Raw genomic sequence first — 20,115 nt, 5'->3', positions numbered from 1 at the left:
TGAATATTTAGGATCAACAATTACTGGTACTTTTTGGGATCATGATGCTGTTGGAAGTCAGTCATTTTACCTGTTCGTCAGGAGTATAAAATGAGGGCTTTCCTCAAACCATGCAGTGCTTGCAGCTGAACCTGGCGCAGAACCGACCAGACAACACGATTCCCTGGAGTATATAAATGTTACGGCATCGCTCTCGATGCCCATCCTCGGCAGATCCTGCTGAGGCAAAAAAAAAGTGAGTGCGTACTACTCTATGATGGTTGTTTATTTGTATGTTTGGGGGGGGAGGGGAGGGGGACACCACCTTTTAGTCAATGGTAGAAAACATTTCTAGTGTGTATTTCAATGATTGAAAGTCCATTTTTACAATTTTGTGAATGGTTCGAGGCCACCTGAGTTTAGTGCATGATTTAAAAAAATAAACAAAACACACATACACACACATGCGCACACACCAGGGGAGAAGGACGAAAGCCTCCCTCCCTGTTTTAAAACGTGAAATTAGAAGAAAACCAATACTGAAGTGAAAATAGCTGCAACGTGAAAGTTGATGTACTGTGCACCAGAAGCAAACCATGGAATTTGTCTGACTGAGAATAGTGTTTGAAGATGAAGGCCTTATGTGAACTGTATAATAGTTAATAAATTAAATCTTGTAAAATTGTCCCCAGTTTTCGCTGCTGCCTCTGTCTCCCATTGATCCTTTTCTCCGTTCAGGTTTGAAATGAGATTGGAGCTCCGCTGGTAAAAAAGTGCATTCTTTTGATTATACTTTGCGAAGCCACACAATAGCAGCCAGATGAAGGTTGTCACAACAGTAGAGACCAAGGAATTAAAAAATATCAATCATCCCATTTTGTAAGTTAAAAAAAGTCACTGTTGTGGGAAAATGGAGCGGAGGGCTAATGACAGTTTTTGAAAAGCCATTCTGCACTGTGCTCCCACCCGACAACATATAAGGCTGTTATTTTCCACTTTTTTAGCTGTGGAGTAAATAAGTGTGCTTTTTCTATTACTACTATTTTCTTGATTGACAGCTTAATAAACAAGCACAGCAACGCATGAATAGTCTACATGGCTGCTGGCACATATTGCCAAGGACAATGATTGAAGATTGTGTTGTATGAAACTTTTAATATAATAATCATCATCATCATGATAAGGTTATTCTCCACAGCATGCATGCAGAAATACCTTTACAGTAGTAGTAGGAGCTATTAGTGAAGCACACATGGTGCTTGTGACTCTGAAAAGCATCAATTATTCACAGTGTATCCGTCATGAGTGACTGCACGCTTTTGGGCGAGTACTGTCGTCACAGTATCTGTTAACCTCTGTGGGGAAGGGTCAAACATTATAGCGTTATGTCGCCCTCTTGTGGCCGTAGATCTGACACTGGGTGGGTGTTTCATTACATCTCGTCCATATTGTACAGTTTTCTGGCGAATCTTTACAAGCGTGTGTCTCTGTGTGTCTGTCCTTATGTACTGCTGTACATTTCTATTGGATTTACTTATTACGGTGGGCTTGTGAAAACACGATCACTTCTGTGGCTTAAGAACTTCTTGAAGTGTCAGAAAATAAACCACATGATGTCATAATAATATTATTACCTATCATGGCTCCACTATTCAAATAAAACTAAGGAATCCTGAGCTGAAAGAAGGTGTAGAGTTCAGTATTTTGGACAAGTCAATTCTTTTTCAGTCTTTCTCTTTCCAGTATGCAGATCCAATGGAAATACAAGCAGATGGTCATTAGCGCATATATCTAATCAGCCAATCACATGATTGAGAATGGATTCTTGATGGATTTGAGCATATATATAAATGCATAAAGAAAGGCCTGCTGAAATTCAGAATGAACATCAGAATGGGGATCTGTAGTTTACAGAGAATGGTCTGATAACAGAGATCAGAGGAGAATAGCCTGCTTTGAGCTGACAGGAAGGCAACAGTAACTCTTTGCAACCACGTTATGCAGAAGAGCATCTCTGAACACACAACACATCAAAGCTTTAAGCAGATGTGCTACGGCAGCAGAAGGCCGCACAGGTGCCACCTCTGTCTAAGAACAGGAAATGGAGGCTTCAGTTTGCACGGGCTGAAAACTGGACAATGTAAAACGTTGTCTGGTTTGATAGGTCTTGATTTCTACTGCAGCATTTGGTAGGGTCAGAGTTTAGTGTAAACAATATGAAAGCATAAAACATCTACTTATTTCTGTTCATGGACTTCACTAGAGAGGCTTTGCACAGTTCAAAATAATCCTTGTTTGTCATATTCTGAGTCTAGGTCCATTCCCTCAGTTCATTGTCTGCCTAAATCTGTGTTAGCCCCTTTCCCCTCTTTTAGGCCAGCTGTCTAAGAAGGGTTTGATCAGGATGGGCTCTTGTGCTTAGCGCCACAACCGTGTACCTATGATGACCTTATCGAGGATATTAGGCATCATAAGGAGCCAAGTGTAGAAAAATCTGTCTTGTAGAGAATCTTTCAAACATTTTTTTGATTTCCAAGAGTTTTTGGCTTATGGAAATCCATGGAAGATGACCTTTAGAGAGCATCCACCATAATAACAGCATACATATGACAAAACAGAAGGTCAACCATCAAACGTAGCCTCTTAAAATGTTGTATGATGTCAGTCTGCCACAGATTACCACAATTATGTAACTTTTCAAGACTTTTTCATTCACGTGGCAGCTCATTTACTATATGTATATATTTATATATATATATATATATGTTCATGAACACTGGTTTGGCTGTAAACTCCATGCGTGTGTAGGTCCAGACATTTTCACAAGACATACAAACAGACCTCTAGATAATGACAGAAGCCGTGACATATGAAAGATAGCTTTATTGCACAAGGTGTTAAATGATCTTTTTAGTTTTTGCTTTCTTTTCATAGAAAATGTACCTTTGAACACAAGCAATTGCTGTAACAAGCAACTCAAACAAATGTTTGGGATACCCTCAACATTTTTTTTTTAAGTTTGGATTTTCATACACTTTTTCCCTTCAATTTTTCCCTTTTAGCAAGCATGCAATGACTTAATTTGAGGATGAACAAAATATAAAATAATGCTAATTAAAAAAAAGGAAAAAGGACAAATGACAACATCAAAAGACTTTAAAAAAAGAATAAAAATTCAACAAATTAGTATCAAAAAACGTAAAGGGAAAGAAAAAATGTTGTTGTTTTTTTGCCCATTTCAGAAGTAAAATACTTTTTTCTTAATACTATTTCAATTTTGAAACTGGGGCATTCAACCCTGATGTGTCCCCTGATTTATTCTGACGAAAAAATAGCTCTTCATACAAAACTGTGTATATGTACAAGACTTAATCTATAAACAACACTGACAAAGGTAGAGATGATGGATCTTGTATGAATAGGGTGTTGAATTTTTTTTTACTTAAATTTATCTGAATGGGGTTTAAATGACAGGAGCCTGAACGATTCAGGTTTACAGACAGACTCCTGTCCAGTATATACACAATACAACAGTAGTTTGTGTGACCAAAAGAGCTATGAGTCCCTGATTTTCACTTGGCTGAACTAGTTTTAGCCACAGGCCACATAGCTTTGTACCGTTTGGCCTCTGGTACCAAAAAATTTAGACCAAACAAGTTGAACGGAAAATCAAAACGTGAAAATCAACTGAAGAACAGATTCCCCTCCCCCTAAACAAACAAACAAGCAAACAAAGCAAATGGATGAATAAATATAAAACCACAAAACCGCTGCTTTGTAAATGCTTAAAACAATCGATCCATTATTTTCTTGTGTGAATGCACGTTAGCGCAAAAAAATGGAGGGGCATCGAGATGAAGAAAGTGTGGCGTTTACAGTACTTAAAACTGGACAACAACAATGATATCGATCATATAATTTTCAAAACTGAACTCCCTGACATATAACATCTCTCGACATTAAATTATCTTACTTCATTCACATCATGACTGGGACTCCTTCAGCTAGCTGTCTTTTTAATCTACGAAGAGCAAAGCCTAGCTGTGTGGCACGGCTGACGGAGAAGTTGGCAGGATGCTCTATCCGTGACTGTCAATCTCTGCCGCCCGTGCCACAAATAGAAGCCTTAATACTCTATAATAACTAAAAGTCTGTGACCACTTTGCAGCAAACCTTCTCCCAGCATAAAACTTACTCGGGGATCCTCTGAGACACTGATTTGGTTTCTGAATGTTATTGTATTTACCAGCCACTCAGGCTACTGACACGCTTAATAAAAAGTCAAGGAGCCTATATCCTCATGGGTAGACTTATATTATTACAGAAATCCTGGAAGGCCTTGTGTCATGATTGTTTTCACCAAACAACCAAGGAGGCATTGCGATCCAAGGATGTCGTGTTCTGCTGCACTGTCTCACTTCTCCCATGACACCGTGCGGATAGGAAAGCATCCCTCTCTGTCCAAACGTAAGCAAAACACCCTTCTTCTAGTCACCCTACATACAGTAACATACAAAACATCCTGTATATATACTAAACATTTTCTCTCTTTAGTCGAACCTTCATTTTTTTTAATTCCTCTTTTTAAAATTTCATGATTGAGCGATTGTCTCGTTCTTAAAATTTGACATTAACATTAAATTGCTGTATATAATACTACACTATTGTAGTATGTAAAATTTATACTTTGTCATAATTTCACTTAAATGTCAATAATATACCTACATAGAAATATATATGTAAATTCTTTATAATACCAAATATTCTGTATTTGTAATGTGAGAAATTATAGCTGGTTCATTTGGGTTGTCATGATTTGTTTAAGTTAGACAATGTTCAGCTGCAGAGTGATGTGTGGAGGATGCTAATGTGACTAAAATCTTCTTGGAAGGGAACCTGAATCATTACTTTTGGGAATCAACATTATAGAATCTGCCAATAGCATTATGGGGCTTTAAGAGACACAAAGAGGGTGAAAGATACAGTAAGAAGAGGGAACTTAATCGGAAGGCTTGCAAATTGACAATAATACTCAAACTATGGAGGACAGTGTGTGTGTGTGTGTGTGTGTGTGTGTGTGTGTGTGTGTGTGTGTGTGTGTGTGTGTGTGTGTGTGTGTATGAGACAGGATGGCCACACAGCTTCATACTGGCTATGGTAGTCTTCATATTCATAAACACAGAGGTTTTAGCTCCTCGGTTACAGTCAGTATTTCAAAATGACCACAGAATCGCTTCCTGGTTTTTCGCTGTGCAGCTCCTGCGGGAGCTGAGTGGAGCTGAGCACCAGCCGGCTGGAACTGTTAGTTGGAGTTAGTAGTTCTTTTATAAGAGTCCCACATGAACATGAAAAGTAGGGTTAGCTGGGTCTCTGTCTGGGAGAACATCTTTCCCAAGGTAAATCAGACAGGATGCTGGGCAGTTCACCATTAATTGGGTTTGAAGAAAAAATGGTTGCATGCCCATTCAGACCCAGATCGCAGAGCGCCAGAGTGGGGCTGGCTGAGGAGTGGGACAGCAGTCTGTGCAGAAGAATGGACTATACCAGCGTGTATGACTTGGAGTAGGCCCCCACACTCTGTTTCTGCAACCTCCCCAGTGCAGAGGAGCTGCTCTCTAGGAGCGAGTCTCTGGAGCCCCCCACCTTGTTACTGTTGGTGGGGTTGCTGCTCGTGCTGGAAGTGGAAGCTGTTGCTGCATTATTGGAGCTGGGCATGGTGAGAGTCCTTTGAGGCAAGGTGGCAGTGCCAGAGCTCGCACCCAAGCTGCCCAGCCCAGAGTGGCCCAGTGTCTGGGCCTGCTGCTTCGCAGGGTCTAGAGTCTTGTGACGGCCCTGGGTGTGATACGCCCGCTGCGTCAAGCTGCGGATCGACGCTTCTCGCGGCGGCACTGCTGGGCATGGGTCATGCAGCTCCCCTTGCTTGCGGAAAAATGGGTCTGTCTTCATGTAAAGGGGTAGGTTACAGAATTCACCTAAAAAAGCCACAGAAGAGTCAGGACAAAACCATACAATTCATTCATATGAGTAATAACCACTTCCTATAACGGACACAAGTTGGATATTTTGCTTGTGTATCACAAGTCTGTTACATGCATGCAATTATTAGTGCTATTAAATATTTTTTGATTCATCCTTGAATCATCCAGAGTAGCAATAATTCATTGGCCTGCACATTTATCTTCATTGTGTAATAAAAACCTTTCTTTGTTTATACAAATGCCAACTTTACACAGAGACCTTTTATTCCCATTACAATATTTCCAATCTGAATATTCTGACCTGATCACACCTCTTTGCCCTTCATTGTGTCTAATGAAAGGCAAATGGCAAAAGTACAGAACAGAGCAGGCATCAGTGATATGAAAGTCAGATACAGTGGCTTGCAAAAGTATTTGGCCCCCACAACTTTCCACATTTTGTCACATTACAGCCACAAACATGAATCAATTTTATTGGAACTCCATGTGAAAGACCAATACAAAGTGGTGCACACGTGAGAAGTGGAATGAAAATCATACATGATTCCAAACATTTTTTACAAATAAATAACTGCAAAGTGGGGTGTGCGTAATTATTCAGCACCCTTTGGTCTGAGTGCAGTCAGTTGCCCATAGACATTGCCTGATGAGTGCTAATGACTGAATACAGTGCACCTGTGTGTAATCTAATGTCAGTACAAATTAGAGATGGCACGATACCACTTTTTTATGTTCGATACCGATATCATAAATTTGGATATCTGTCGATACCGATATGAATCCGATATAGTGTGTTTTTAATCAATAAAACGTATTTTTTAATATCTTGCTGCTTTTTGTATAAGTTCATACTCAAGTTAAAAAACAAAACAAAACACTAAAGCTATTCTGTTATACCTGTATGCAAAAAATACACTGCACCCAAAATATTTCATAGTTCAGCAAAACTGATCAATCTAATAAACTTAAACCTGCACCAGCCTCCCTATTCTGGTATTTTAAAGAGTAAGCAACCTAACCAATAGGGCTCTAAAACTCCCAGCAAAAAAAACCAAACAAAAAATAGGGAACCACCCCCCACCTCATGATGCTTAATCGACGTAATCAACTTTAATTTGATGCAGTGTGAAAAAAATGCACAGAAATCAATTAATTTTGAAGAATAATTAAATAGATTCAACATCTTTCTTCAACAGAACTGCAGACTGCACAGATCATCCCTTCCCAAAGGAAAAAGTAGTATAGCTTACTAGGGTATATTAGACTTAACAGTTACTATATACAGTAATGGACTTCTATACATTTTACATCAGATTAAAACTTTGGGTGTAAGATTCAGATAATTATGTATTAAAAGCTAGACATATTAAATGAGAATAAGAAAGAAAAGTATGTCTTTGTGCCCCCTTTTCCCTGTTAATGCCCTATCGGCCCCCCTGGCTAAACTTTGCTAGACCCGCCCCTGCACAGTTACCAGCCGTCAGCTACATAGAAAAAGATCCTCGAGTAGAAAGTAATAATAAATAAATTCTAACAACAGCTGATCAAGCTTAAACGTGCTGCTGTTGTTCAGCCGCTGGTTTCCTCTTTCTGGCATGAAGTGGGCCAAAAACAAAGAAGAGAGACGGACTCGCAACAGAAAAGCCGATCAGCTGATCATTGATCAGTTTCACGACTGAAGTAGCAGCAGGAGAGGGAGAGAGAGAGAAGAGGCAGTGGCTCCATATATCAGTTGTTAAGCTTAACGCGGGAATGCTTTACAAACATTCAGAGATGAACTTACACACTTGCTTTACTTCTCTCTGGGATCACTTCCTCGGAGATGAAATGCGGGATTGCTAACAAGGCTACAAATACACACAGCCGCTCTATCACGTGACACATACTGCTGCAACGTGCTAAGGTTATGAGCCGAGTTAGGCCATGTAGCAAGTTTTGTGAGGTTCTTTTCTGATATTTAATGGATCGGATTACATTTTTTATTTCCCTCCGATATCCGATCCAGTAATTAACGTCAGTATCGGACCGATACTGATACGTAATATCGGATCGGTCCATCTCTAGTACAAATACAGCTGCTCTGTGACGGCCTCAGAGGTTGTCTAAGAGAATATTGGGAGCAACAACACCATGAAGTCCAAAGAACACCCCAAACAGGTCAGGGAGAAAGTTATTGAGAAATTTAAAGCAGGCTTAGGCTACAAAAAGATTTCCCAAGCCTTGAACATCCCACAGAGCACTGTTCAAGCGATCATTCAGAAATGGAAGGAGTATGGCACAACTGTAAACCTACCAAGACAAGGCCGTCCACCTAAACTCACAGGCCGAACAAGGAGAGCGCTGATCAGAAATGCAGCCAAGAGGCCCATGGTGACTCTGGATGAGCTGCAGAGATCTACAGCTCAGGTGGGGGAATCTGTCCATAGGACAACTATTAGTCGTGCACTGCACAGAGTTGGCCTTTATGGAAGCGTGGCAAGAAGAAAGCCATTGTTAACAGAAAACCAGAAGAAGTCCCGTTTGCAGTTTGCCACAAGCCATGTGGGGGACACAGCAAACATGTGGAAGAAGGTCCTCTGGTCAGATGAGACCAAAATGGAACTTTTTGGCCAAAATGCAAAATGTTATGTGTGGCAGAAAACTAACACTGCACATCACTCTGAACACACCATCCCCACTGTCAAGTATGGTGGTGGCAGCATCATACTCTGGGGGTGCTTCTCTTCAGCAGGGACAGGGAAGCTGGTCAGAGTTGATGGGAAGATGGATGGAGCCAAATACAGGGCAATCTTGGAAGAAAACCTCTTGGAGTCTGCAAAAGACTTGAGACTGGGGCGGAGGTTCACCTTCCAGCAGGACAACAACCCTAAACATAAAGCCAGGGCAACAATGGAATGGCTTAAAACAAAACATATCCATGTGTTAGAATGGCCCAGTCAAAGTCCAGATCTAAATCCAATCGAGAATCTGTGGCAAGATCTGAAAACTGCTGTTCACAAACGCTGTCCATCTAATCTGACTGAGCTGGAGCTGTTTTGCAAAGAAGAATGGGCAAAGATTTCAGTCTCTAGATGTGCAAAGCTGGTAGAGACATAACCTAAAAGACTGGCAGCTGGAATTGCAGCAAAAGGTGGTTCTACAAAGTATTGACTCAGGGGGCTGAAAAATTACACACACCCCACTTTTCAGTTATTTATTTGTAAAAAATGTTTGGAATCATGTATGATTTTTGTTCCACTTCTCACGTGTGCACCACTTTGTGTTGATCTTTCACGCGGAATTCCAATAAAATTGATTCATGTTTGTGGCTGTAATGTGACAAAATGTGGAAAAGATCAAGGGGGCCGAATATTTTTGCAAGCCACTGTATAGTATGAAAATGAGGAACTGATGTGGAAGTAGATTTCAAAATGGCTTTGGACAAAAATCTAGTTGTTGTTTTAGCAACCAGTGGCTTTTTGTTACTCTCATCCTTGTGTGTCTTTAATTGTGGGCATGCAATACATACATATGGGTGTCCTAACTGTAATTATGTGTAATTCTACATGTGCACTGAATGTAAAACAAGTACAAACAACAAATCAAAAGAACAGCGTCCCCACATGGGTCTCAGCTCTGATACTTACTTTTGTTAGCACGGTGGGGAATGGGCACAGCCACATTTTTACCGCGGTCGTAGTCCTGCGGTTTGGGTGGTGAGGCAGTGAAGCGGCAGATGCCTGGTTCAGAGGGTGTACTGAGGGAGGTCATGCTGTCTGCTGGGTCATTGGTACCTGTCGTCATTTGATCAGACGAGCTATCAGAGATAAAACATTCTGTGATTGTAAACTTGGCGTGTTGTAGATGCTCCTCCAGCTTGGCGTGCTCATACGCCCTAGCCAGCTCCTCGTAGGTGGAGGACGCGCTCTCTGTGGACACCATGCTGTTCCTTCCCTTATCTGAAAGAAAAGAAGTGTAGTTTTTTTCAACCATTTACTTAGCTACTCAGTTACAAGAGAGTAAGTTTTCTTAATTTTAACCCACCTGTGTCCTGTGAGAGGCTGGCACTGTAGCTGTCACTCTCGGTGGCTGTGATGCCATGAGAGCCCATCGTCCGCCAGTCAGACGTCAGAGTTCGTGCAGAGGCTGTTGACTGACTTTGACTTGGGCGGCTAAGCGTCCACTGGCTGGAGTATCTGTTTCTAGAGCTGTGGGCTGATTTTATGCTCTTTCGTGACACTGGGTCTGAGAAGAGAGAGGTCACAGGGATCAGAGAACATCTAAGGATCAAAGATGCTTGGTATCCATGTATTAGCTGTCAATAAGTCTATATTTTCTCAAATGTATTGGAGATGTACTTCAATAAAAGATCAAATCTGTTGCTCATATTTAAAGCCTCAAACTATTTCACTGAAAGCTGTGACAAGCAGAACAAATATGAACCTAAAACAAACTCACTTGTGCCAGGCCGAATGTCTGACATGTCAATCAAAGGGCCTGAATTCTGGATAAGGGCTTGGTGATGCAGAGAAACGCCTGTACAGAAGTTCTGTGGATTCACTGACTGGCTGAACTCTGTGTCTGTCACCGGCACTGCTGCCTTGTCCTCTCCTGTTGCAAGCAAGGAAATAAACGAGTTACTAAGATCTTTTAGAGGCTTCTAAAAACCCCTCTATGAATGGCAGCTGTGTTGCTGTCAATGTGTGGTCACATGCCTATCTGTTTGATGCCTTCCTTGTCTTCAATGAGGAGCTGGACACGTGGGATGTCAATATGGAGCCTTGGTCCTTGAGGAGGACCCTTCACTGGAGTGTCTATGCTTCGATTGTTCTTGCTACACAGAGACAAAAAAACAAAAACATATATATTAAGCCTGAAATTGCTTGTAAGTGATTTATTTATGCAAAATACAGCTATTCTATACAGTACACATAACAAATAAAGCTGTCTCTTACCTGATAAGCATCTCTGCAAGGCTCTTAGCATCTGCGAGAAGACGGTATAATTATATAATTAAGACATATTTTTTCAGCTTGTCACTTGTGTTAGTATATTAAATAGTTTACTTCCCACCTCTAAGTCGTTTGAGCCTCTTCTCCTTGCGTTTCTTTCGTATAATGAAGAGCAAAGCAACGCCAAGGGTAACCAGAATGACAGGAGAGCCGATAGAGAACAGTTTCTTCACATCGTCCCCCTCTCCACGAGCTGATTTAATGGGAGGGATTGTACCTAATGAGAGTAGAAGGAGAAGAAAAATTTGATAAAATTTACAAGAGTCAGTAACAGAAACATGAATGAGAGGAAAAAGATACACCAAGACCTAAAAAACTAGGAAAGACTTACTCCCATCGTAGTCAGTTGTGGCAAACTGGGAGGTCTGGTTGCCACACCCAGCACTGTTGCAGGCCTTCATTTTGAGCTCGTACCAGGTGGCCTCTCGCAGCTCACTGAGGAAAAGCTGATTTGTGGAATTGGCCTTGAGGCTCTGCCAGGCCCAAGTACCTTTGGGCCTAAAGTCCAGCATCAGGTCAGTGATAGGGCAGCCCCCGCTGGTCCAACCCTGAAGGTTGAGGCCTGCATGAGTGGAGTTGATGTGCGTTAGCAGTGGCTGGTCCTTGTTGAACACCGGTTCTGGAAAAGGAAAAGACACTAGGTTAGAAAGATAATCATAAATTAGCAATTTAAGATGTATTTATCTGTGATGCATTGATGGCTTCATGTTTGAGAAGAAAGTTGTAACTGCTGCTACAAGAACAGACAGTAAAGAAAGAGAAGATTTATTTCAACTTAATTCCAGCTTCAACACTTTTCTCTAGACCCCTCACCTCTTCCATGCGTCTTTGCCTCAATGATCTCACTGATACGTCCTGAGCCCACACTGTTCTTGGCAGCCAACTTGACCTTGTACCAAGTTCCACAGCGGAGATTGTCCAACCTGAAGGAACGCTCGCTGGAGCTGATGAACACATCTCTCCATTCCTCTGTGTTGTCCACAGAATACTGCAGCACAAATCCTGCAGGCACACCAGTACACATTTATGTCAAACACAGCTACTAATGGTGGTGTATCCTTGCTGCAGCTCCATCTGTTGGACACCAGGGGGCAACAATCAGCTACAATTAGCTACAGCCAGCTGCGGTTTGACTTCCTTTTACCTAGAAACATAAGCTTGTTGCACAACTGGATAAGTACATATGACATCAAAAGTGTGAAGCACCCTTAAAAAACAGGTCAACAATATTTAAATACCCCTGATGGAGCTTCCTCCATTATCCCCAGGAATCCAAGCCAGGGTGATGGAGGAGGTGGAAGTAGTGGAGACAGTCAGACGAGGCTGGTCAGGAGGAACTGGATGTACACACACACAGACAATAACTTAGCACCAGGACAGAAGTGTCTGTTTCACTCAAATAAGTTTATAAATTTTCTGTTTCTTCTTACCTTGTACCACAAGGTTTACTATGATGGTGTCAAAGCCTAGGGTATTAGTGGCCGTACAGGTGTAGTACCCAGAATCCTCTGCTTTGACTAAGCGTAGCACCAGTGTACCATTGGATAAGATCTGCCGTTGGCTGTCAGCTGTCACAGGAATGGCAGAGTCCTCACTGATAAAGAGCAGACAGGTTATTCAGGATTAAGAGCAGTTTTAAAAAAATCAATTTTCCTCACAAGAAATAGCATCAGCATGTGTGCATGATATCTCTGATATCTAAGGGTATACAGTGACCGCTCTGACCTGTCTTTGGTCCATTTAATTGTGGGAGTAGGCTCTCCCACTGAGCTGCAGGGCAGACGTACTTCCTTCATCCAGGGAGTGGTCACAGTGCCCCCAAAGGACAGGATTTTAGCTGGGACTGCACACAAAGATGCAACCAGTAAAACTCAACATGCATCTTTAGCACATGATGTTAAACTCAAATAGTAAGCATTACACCAAAATGACTCTATTCATACTTCAACTTGTCTTTCTGTGTCTGCTTTTGGATGATTAAGTGGGCCTGAATCGTTTTTCCTGGGGGATTAAAAAGCTGTACCATAGTGTTTTAATGTAGCCCCCTGTCAAAACTCTTAGTCTCGAGTCTATCATTTCTCCATAAATCCTCCCTTCTATTGATTTTGCCTGCTATCTCTCTCCCCAAGGGTCATTTTACTGGATAGGCCCTGTTCATCACCACATAATTAACAACAACGTTTCTTGCAACACAGCCGCTGCTCAATCAATACCACGGCTGTCAATCAATAGCAGAGATTGTACACAGAGCGAGAGGGAGGGAGACTGATGAAAGTGATCTGTGTAAAGGAGATCATGCTGCCAGTTCATAGCCATGTTTACCGCGCTCTCCCTGATAACCTTTGCACAAATCCCTTTACCCTTCTTCTCTACAACTGGCATGCCTGGAGGACCCACCTTTCCCAGCAGGCTCCACAGTGACCTTTGCGCTAATGTTGCCTCTTCCAGCAGTTGTCACAGCTGCAGCCCAGATGAGGTATTGTTTACCGCGGGTAAGGTGCGTGATACGGTAGAAGAGCATCTCTGGGTTGGCCTCATACTCACTGGGAGCCTGGGACAGAGGGCACGCAATGTCATGTTAGCAAATAAAACAGTAATATAACAGGAGTGGTGGCAGCTTGTGGACTTGATTAAAGTGCTACATTTTATAAAGCTACAAAGGAAATTAAGATGAACATAACATTAATTTAGGCTCTATTCTGTTTAAGTTTCAGCATAACATACGTGACACCAGGAAACTGAAACTAATGCTCCTGCAGTTGACAGATTAAACAGTTTTTTTTTACATCTGTCCTTTTCCTATTGTGACACATCAAAATGCGCTCAGTGAAAAAGGAGGTGTGCAATTTTCCTTGAACACTGTCGGTATCTTGAAACAACAAAAAAGCATACTTTTTGGAGAAATAAAGGGAAAGCCAAATACATCTGTCAATGTCATCTGTTTGTTTAAAATTTTAACTTATTAGCCTCACTGGCAGTGTTTGCCTCGTGATAAAAGGCAGAAATGATACATATATTGTTTCTCGAATCACTTAAATCCAAAGCACAAACATAGAGTCCACTGAGATGTTTTGTCTCTGATACACTGACAGCAACTTGCATTTTTGACTCTTTCTTTATTTGTCTTTCCCAAAATTTAAGGATGATACTGTGCATTATTTTTGCCGGGTTTTCTCAGCTATGGCTGACCTCCTTATGGATTCCATTTCCACCCAGATCAACTTGTGAATTTATTGTCTGAACAACGTAGATCTTATGCTGTATACAACTTGACATCATTTGAATGTTTTGAGGGAGTTAAAGCTTTTTGCAGAGCAAACTGAGTGTTTTGGTTGTAAAGGAGAAACAGATGTGGTATGTGGTATTCTCTCTCTCTCTGTTTTTTGTTTTTTTTTTGTTCAGGCAAAACCCATAAAACCATGTCTTTTTTTAAACAAAAACTATAGAAAATATGCACAGCGAGCAGTATGATTGCTCAGAATTGAACACAGGTTTTAGGTCAACACAAGAAAGGCAAAACAGAAAATGTAAACCTTTGTGCGGAGCTGTCTATTTGTCCCACAACTCAAAATAAATTTGATGCAAATGACCTACAGCTACTTATAATGCTGTACTCAACACTGGATTTAAGGTTTTTCTTGGATGTATTTTTCCTCCAAGCAAACCTTTGAGAATGAACACACACTCACCTGCATCCACACAAACACATACATGGCAATGCACAAAAAGACTGTTGTCTCTTAAGATGATCCGCTGTTCTCTCTCTTTAATCTGTTCATCTCTGTGTTCTTTCACCATTTGCTTTTTCTTTCCCTCTCTGTCTAGCTCAGTGAAGAGGACTGGATGGAGGGACACAGGGAGGGGAGGATGTGCATAAGTGTGTGTGTGTTTGTGTGCAGGGGGTTCGAACATTCCTTCAGCATCGTGGCGGTGTTGTGGTGATCCAGGGAGTGATACAGGGAGATAATGAAAAGACGGACAAAAGCACTCTCATCTCGATGTGACTGATACCCTCCTCTCTCCTCCATTCCACCCTGCCTGTCTCTCCCTCTTCCCTCATCCCTCTCTTTTTCTCTCATTTCCCCTCGGTCTTTCCCTACCTCTAATGGTGTGCTTCTTTTTCTCTCTCAACCTTCTTTCCACCCCCCTCCCTCCTTCCCTCTCTCCTCCCTGCCTGTGCTCATTTACATGGCACTCATGCACAGAGAGGGAGGAGTATTTGTGAATAATAAGAAAGTGAGATTCTAGCCTGATATCAGACTTCACCGTGTGCTGGTGTTTGTGTGCACATGATCTAACCACAATTGAAATGCTTGCACGTATGTGTATAAATAGAAAATGTCGAAATGTGATGTCTCTGTGAGTGTGTGCTTCTGATGCGGCAGTGTGCATGTGTGAGCTTGTTCTCTGGCTCATTTGCATATCTACGTCTCATCACGTTGCCAAGACAACCTCATCTGTTCATCTGGGAGGGCAGGAAATAAAGCGATGGTGCAAACACAGTGAAAGAGAGACATGCGCAACACACACACACACACACACACACACACACACACACACACACACACACACACACACACACACACACACACACACACACACACACAAATGCATGCATACAGGTTCATTTAATAACAGCGCTTACAAATGAATTATTTCCATTGGTAATTTAATAAGTTACTTGGTTTACACGGACCTCAGAGATAAATTGGCCCTATATGAATCACACCCACAGAGGAGGCACTTACTGGCTGTCCAGATCCGGGACTGGAGCAGTAGATGGTGTACTTGCGGATAATGCCATTTGGTTTGAGAGGAGGCAACCAGGACACAACCACACTAGTTGAGGAGGAGGGAACTGCCTTGATGCCAGCCGGTGGACCAGGAACTAGGAGAAAAGACATAGCAACATCAGCATGGCGGGCATCCATATGTGTGTGTGTTTGTGTTTGTGCAGGCACATGCTGGGTGTTGGATAGCTATTAAAGTGAACAGGCTTTTTTTTGCGGATTGGAAGTCTTAGCCTGTACTAAGCTGCTCTGGAAGGACTTTGAAAAACATCCTTTTGAGGGGATGGCTGTGACATATGTTCATTCAGACACTGGTCAGCAGTTCTGACTCTGTGACACCCAGCATTCTCAAAACTCTCAAACAGATTAGACATTAGTGTCTGATCCTCTGCTAGCCACTTCAGCTTGGCACTGGACACTGTTTAATACTCTGATTACGAGATAATGGCACAAAAGGGGCTTAAAAAACATGCACACTTTACAAAAACACATCAGGACACTGGATACTGTGAAAGGTGAACAATAATGCTTTTGTTTCATTGGTCTTACAGTACTGGGTCCACACTATCAACCCTATTCAAACCAAACCATAAATATAACTTGTGCCTGACAGTGGGCCTCATCTGGCCTCTACAGAAGGAGGCTACCACAGTGTAAGACCCAGCCCTCTAAATCCATCCCCCATTCCTCTTGTTTTCTTTGTGAGGCCCCCTGATGCTCTCTACCCTCAGATCTCTTTCCCCTACAGAGGACATGAGTGGGCAAGAAAACAACAAAAACTCAGAAAGCAGAGATGCAAGTTTTAAACGAAGTAAGCAGGGACAAAAAAAGTGACAGGGATCATGTAACAATGGCAGCAGGGAGGCGCACAGGAGGCTATCATTATCATAACTGGACCCCCATGTCAAAGCACCAGTAGGAGATGGGACAGTCAGGTCCCATCTGGTGCCCGAAATCTGCCCAGGACTCCAGACAGACAGATACACAGACAGACAGTCTGCCAAGACAGTCTGCTGCAGAACTAGCACAACCCAAGTGATGATGAGGAAGAGAACACTACTAAGTGAACAGTCTCATTTATAAAAATACACGATGGAACACTGAGTCAATCAGAAGAGGACAGCAGTCTAGACACAAATAAACAAACACCTCAGCTGTGGTGTTTCTCTTATAATTTTTTCACTCATTATTTTTTGTCAGCCAAGAACGGGCTGTGCAATCGCCATTGTATCTTTCCATCTTCAGCCCCCCAGGCCCCTCCTCCTCCTTTATAAAGAGACATGGATCTGGCTGTAATCCTGCCTCCAATGGTGTAAGCACAAAATTAATTCTCTCTAATCCAAAAGGAGTTAATCCCTATGCCTATGGCAAGAGGGCTGGTGGTAAGGATGCAGGCCCAGGCCGATGGCTGACTCCTGGATGCTATATGCTCTAAGACATCACTTCTCCCTCCTCCTCCCGAAACACCTCCCTTAGCCCTGAGCTGTGGACTCAAAGCCTCTTAATTCTCATTAGCACAGCTAATGGAGATTCCCAGCATAGCTTGTTATGAGCTTTTGTTATGGGTTTGAGATACAACCAGCTCCCTTTTTTAAAATCTACCTCTATCCCATTTCCCATCTCCTTACATTGCACACTTTTCTTCATGTAAAAAACAAATGAATTGTATACTCACGATCCTCTCGGGTTTGGATATAGAGGACATTGCTGCGGACCCCATCGCCAGCTTGTGTGTAGGCCAGCACCTGAACACTGTAGTTAGTGAACTTCTCGAGCCCTCGCAGTTCCACCTGTTCACGTGTGGTGGTGATGTTTTGCATCTCTCCCCATTCTGAGGGAGAGGAGAAAAACTCTTTTTAGAAGCTGTAGGTGATGATAGGAGTAACAACACACATCAACTCTGTTTCCTAAAAAATATATTTATTTGCAGTTGCATTTATTTGGTAATGTAATACGTGGCCATTACTTTTTTTTTCATGAATATAATTACCTTCCTATTTCAAAATTGTGTCTAAAGGAGGAGTAAATATTTTTTTAGGAAACAGAGTTGCACAGATATTGGACCTACAACACACAGACACTCATTGCTATACTGTGTGACTTTCTGATCACAAGTTTTATTAAAAATCTAAGAAACTATGACAGACTTAACAGAAATCTTTGGGGGTGAAAAATAAAATAAGTGCAGAAGTGCCAAAAACTCAAATACCTTAAGGCGACTTTCAAATTAAAATGACTAACTTAAGAGCTGAAAAAAAAAAAACATGTTTGCAATATGCTACATAAAAATGATGTTGTAGCAAGTCATAAGAACTCTACAGAGGCATCTTTTTTATATAACTCAGTCAATTAAATGTGATTAGGACTTATGCTTTGTATTATTAGGTGCATGATGTTGATCGTGTCTGGGGTGTTGGTGCTTCTGGAGCAGTTATCTGGCAAATAATATAGCACGCTGTGCAACTAACTGTTAGTTTTCCAAGAGTTTTATTTGTATGTAGTAAATAGGTATTTGTGCCTGTGTGATGCACCCCCGCTGTCTATGGATGGGTGCATCACCCTCTCATCTAAATGTGGTCACTTCTGTCAAATCAAAGGCTAGCCCTTAAGCTAAAGTTGAGCCATATCTCCATCTTGGACATACAATCTATTTGACAAACAGACAAATTCAAAAACACACAGGACCAGGAAGTGCTTTATGAGAAAGGTGTGGATACACATTAAAACATTCTGACTCACAGCACTGACAGAAAGGTAGGTGAGTGGGAGGACGGGTTGGTGAATCTTAGAATGAGATAGGTGATAATTACTCTGCATTGGCCACTGGGCCTGGCCCCCACAGCACCCACCTCCGTCAGGGAAGAGGGACCAAAACACAACCCGGTAGCCTTTCAGCACACCGTGCAGCGTCAGCCGTGGAGGCTCTGCCCATGTGATCACTGCCTCATCTGATGTCACAGAGATTGCTCTCACATTCTGCGGAGGCTCGCTGGGCACTGGGGAACATAGAGAGTGAGTGTTAGTGCTGCACTGTTAAACTATATTTGAGTACTCTTAGTGTTTTAATGGCTTCTACTGAAATCTGGTCCGACGTAGCATGGCAGCCGAAGCACTGATAAGTAATAATAACTCAATGTCACAAACCACAGGAAATCTCCGCTGAAATAAATCAGTCAAACAAGCTCAAATTAGTCCTGAATAGCTCCTTGTTCATTCCTAGCTTTTAGAGAGGAGAGTAGAAGTGGAGGGGGGTTGATGGAGAGGAGGAAGAGCACTGAGAGAGCAACATGAATAGTAAAAGAGCTACACCAAAGGGGTCAAAATGCAGATGAGCAGGGTGTGAGCTGAAATGTGGAGGATACAATCTAAAGGAAGACAATGTTCTTGTTTAAGCTAATTGAAGCTGTAGAGGCAGCTTCTGACTACCTGCATGGCCAATTTTCATCATCCAAGTGCCCGTCATTACTCTCCTCTCAGACAGGAAGGGTCCAAAAAAGTATAAGAAATAAAAACACGGATAATAGACAGAGGACCAGTGAGGAGGATGACAAGGGAACCCATGGGAAGAAAGGGAAGATAAAGAAGGCAGACCAGGGAAAAGGGAGGTAGAGTGGGCAGACATTTAAAGAGTAATGGGGTTCCTTGTTCCTCTCTCGCTCTCTACCAGCCTAATGAAGGTGCTAATTAAAGTGGAAAGAATAATGGGGGATGTGCTGCAAATTTATTTCTAACATTTTGTTTGAGCATGCATTTCTACATGCATGTTATGTTCATTCATGAGTGTTTCATCCTGTTATTGCATTTGACTATTATTTTCATGTGTTCCTTTTGGATGTTTAAATTTTTTTCTTACAGTCCCTCCTCTTTTCCTTCCATACTCTCCTAAATTGTATCTCACAGTCTTCTCCTCGTTTTCTTCATCTTGCTGTCCACTTACCATCTTCCAGAGTGGTAGCATTGATCTCAGTACTGGATGGGCCAGTCCCAGCTCTGTTGAAGGCTTGGACCACCACCCCATACTGGGCAAACTTCTTTAGGTTGTCTAAGGTGTACACTTCACTGTCCCCCGTAGCTTTCATCTCCACAATACTATACTGGCCATTGCTACCTGGACCGTTCTCTCTGTATCCAATCTGGTAGCCGCGGATCACGCCGTTTTGCAGCTCCTTTTTTGGAGCCTGAAAGTTTTGGAGAAAAAAAGTTTTACTATGAAATTTGACAGCAATATGTAAAAAAAAAAAAAGAAATTAAACGAGATAAATTCTAAATTTTAGTTAGTTAATTTTTGCATTTCTGTAACCAACAATTTCACAGGTGTCTCTTAACATTTTGGATTTGTTTGTGACATCACTGAAACCTTGTTGTTTTAAATCATGG

At 41.9% G+C, this 20,115-nt stretch overlaps 1 protein-coding gene across 2 annotated transcripts in view; it reads right to left on the bottom strand.

The window, feature by feature from the left end:
- Positions 1-5,372: 5,372 nt before the first annotated feature.
- The window catches only part of LOC113030275 (cell adhesion molecule DSCAML1-like), a 57,730-nt gene continuing 42,987 nt past the window's right edge, over positions 5,373-20,115 (bottom strand). Inside the window, exons 17-33 of one of the 2 annotated variants that reach the window (XM_026181541.2) lie at positions 19,676-19,916; positions 18,549-18,734; positions 17,414-17,569; positions 15,697-15,836; positions 13,346-13,499; positions 12,674-12,791; positions 12,379-12,542; positions 12,187-12,285; positions 11,762-11,950; positions 11,280-11,567; positions 11,010-11,165; positions 10,892-10,922; positions 10,652-10,770; positions 10,395-10,547; positions 9,981-10,181; positions 9,584-9,895; positions 5,373-5,951 (exon numbers count right to left, since the gene is read on the bottom strand). In XM_026181541.2, coding sequence (XP_026037326.1) covers positions 5,518-5,951; positions 9,584-9,895; positions 9,981-10,181; positions 10,395-10,547; positions 10,652-10,770; positions 10,892-10,922; positions 11,010-11,165; positions 11,280-11,567; positions 11,762-11,950; positions 12,187-12,285; positions 12,379-12,542; positions 12,674-12,791; positions 13,346-13,499; positions 15,697-15,836; positions 17,414-17,569; positions 18,549-18,734; positions 19,676-19,916 — 3,141 coding nt within the window. In that variant the 3' untranslated portion in view covers positions 5,373-5,517. The remainder of the gene's footprint in view (positions 5,952-9,583; positions 9,896-9,980; positions 10,182-10,394; positions 10,548-10,651; positions 10,771-10,891; positions 10,923-11,009; positions 11,166-11,279; positions 11,568-11,761; positions 11,951-12,186; positions 12,286-12,378; positions 12,543-12,673; positions 12,792-13,345; positions 13,500-15,696; positions 15,837-17,413; positions 17,570-18,548; positions 18,735-19,675; positions 19,917-20,115) is intronic. The other variant, XM_026181543.2, reaches the window with a different exon arrangement.

The sequence above is a fragment of the Astatotilapia calliptera genome, chromosome 10 (genome assembly GCF_964374335.1).
Source record: "Astatotilapia calliptera chromosome 10, fAstCal68.1, whole genome shotgun sequence".
Classification (NCBI taxonomy): domain Eukaryota; kingdom Metazoa; phylum Chordata; class Actinopteri; order Cichliformes; family Cichlidae; genus Astatotilapia; species Astatotilapia calliptera.
This window is presented reverse-complemented; position numbering and strand designations above follow the sequence as displayed.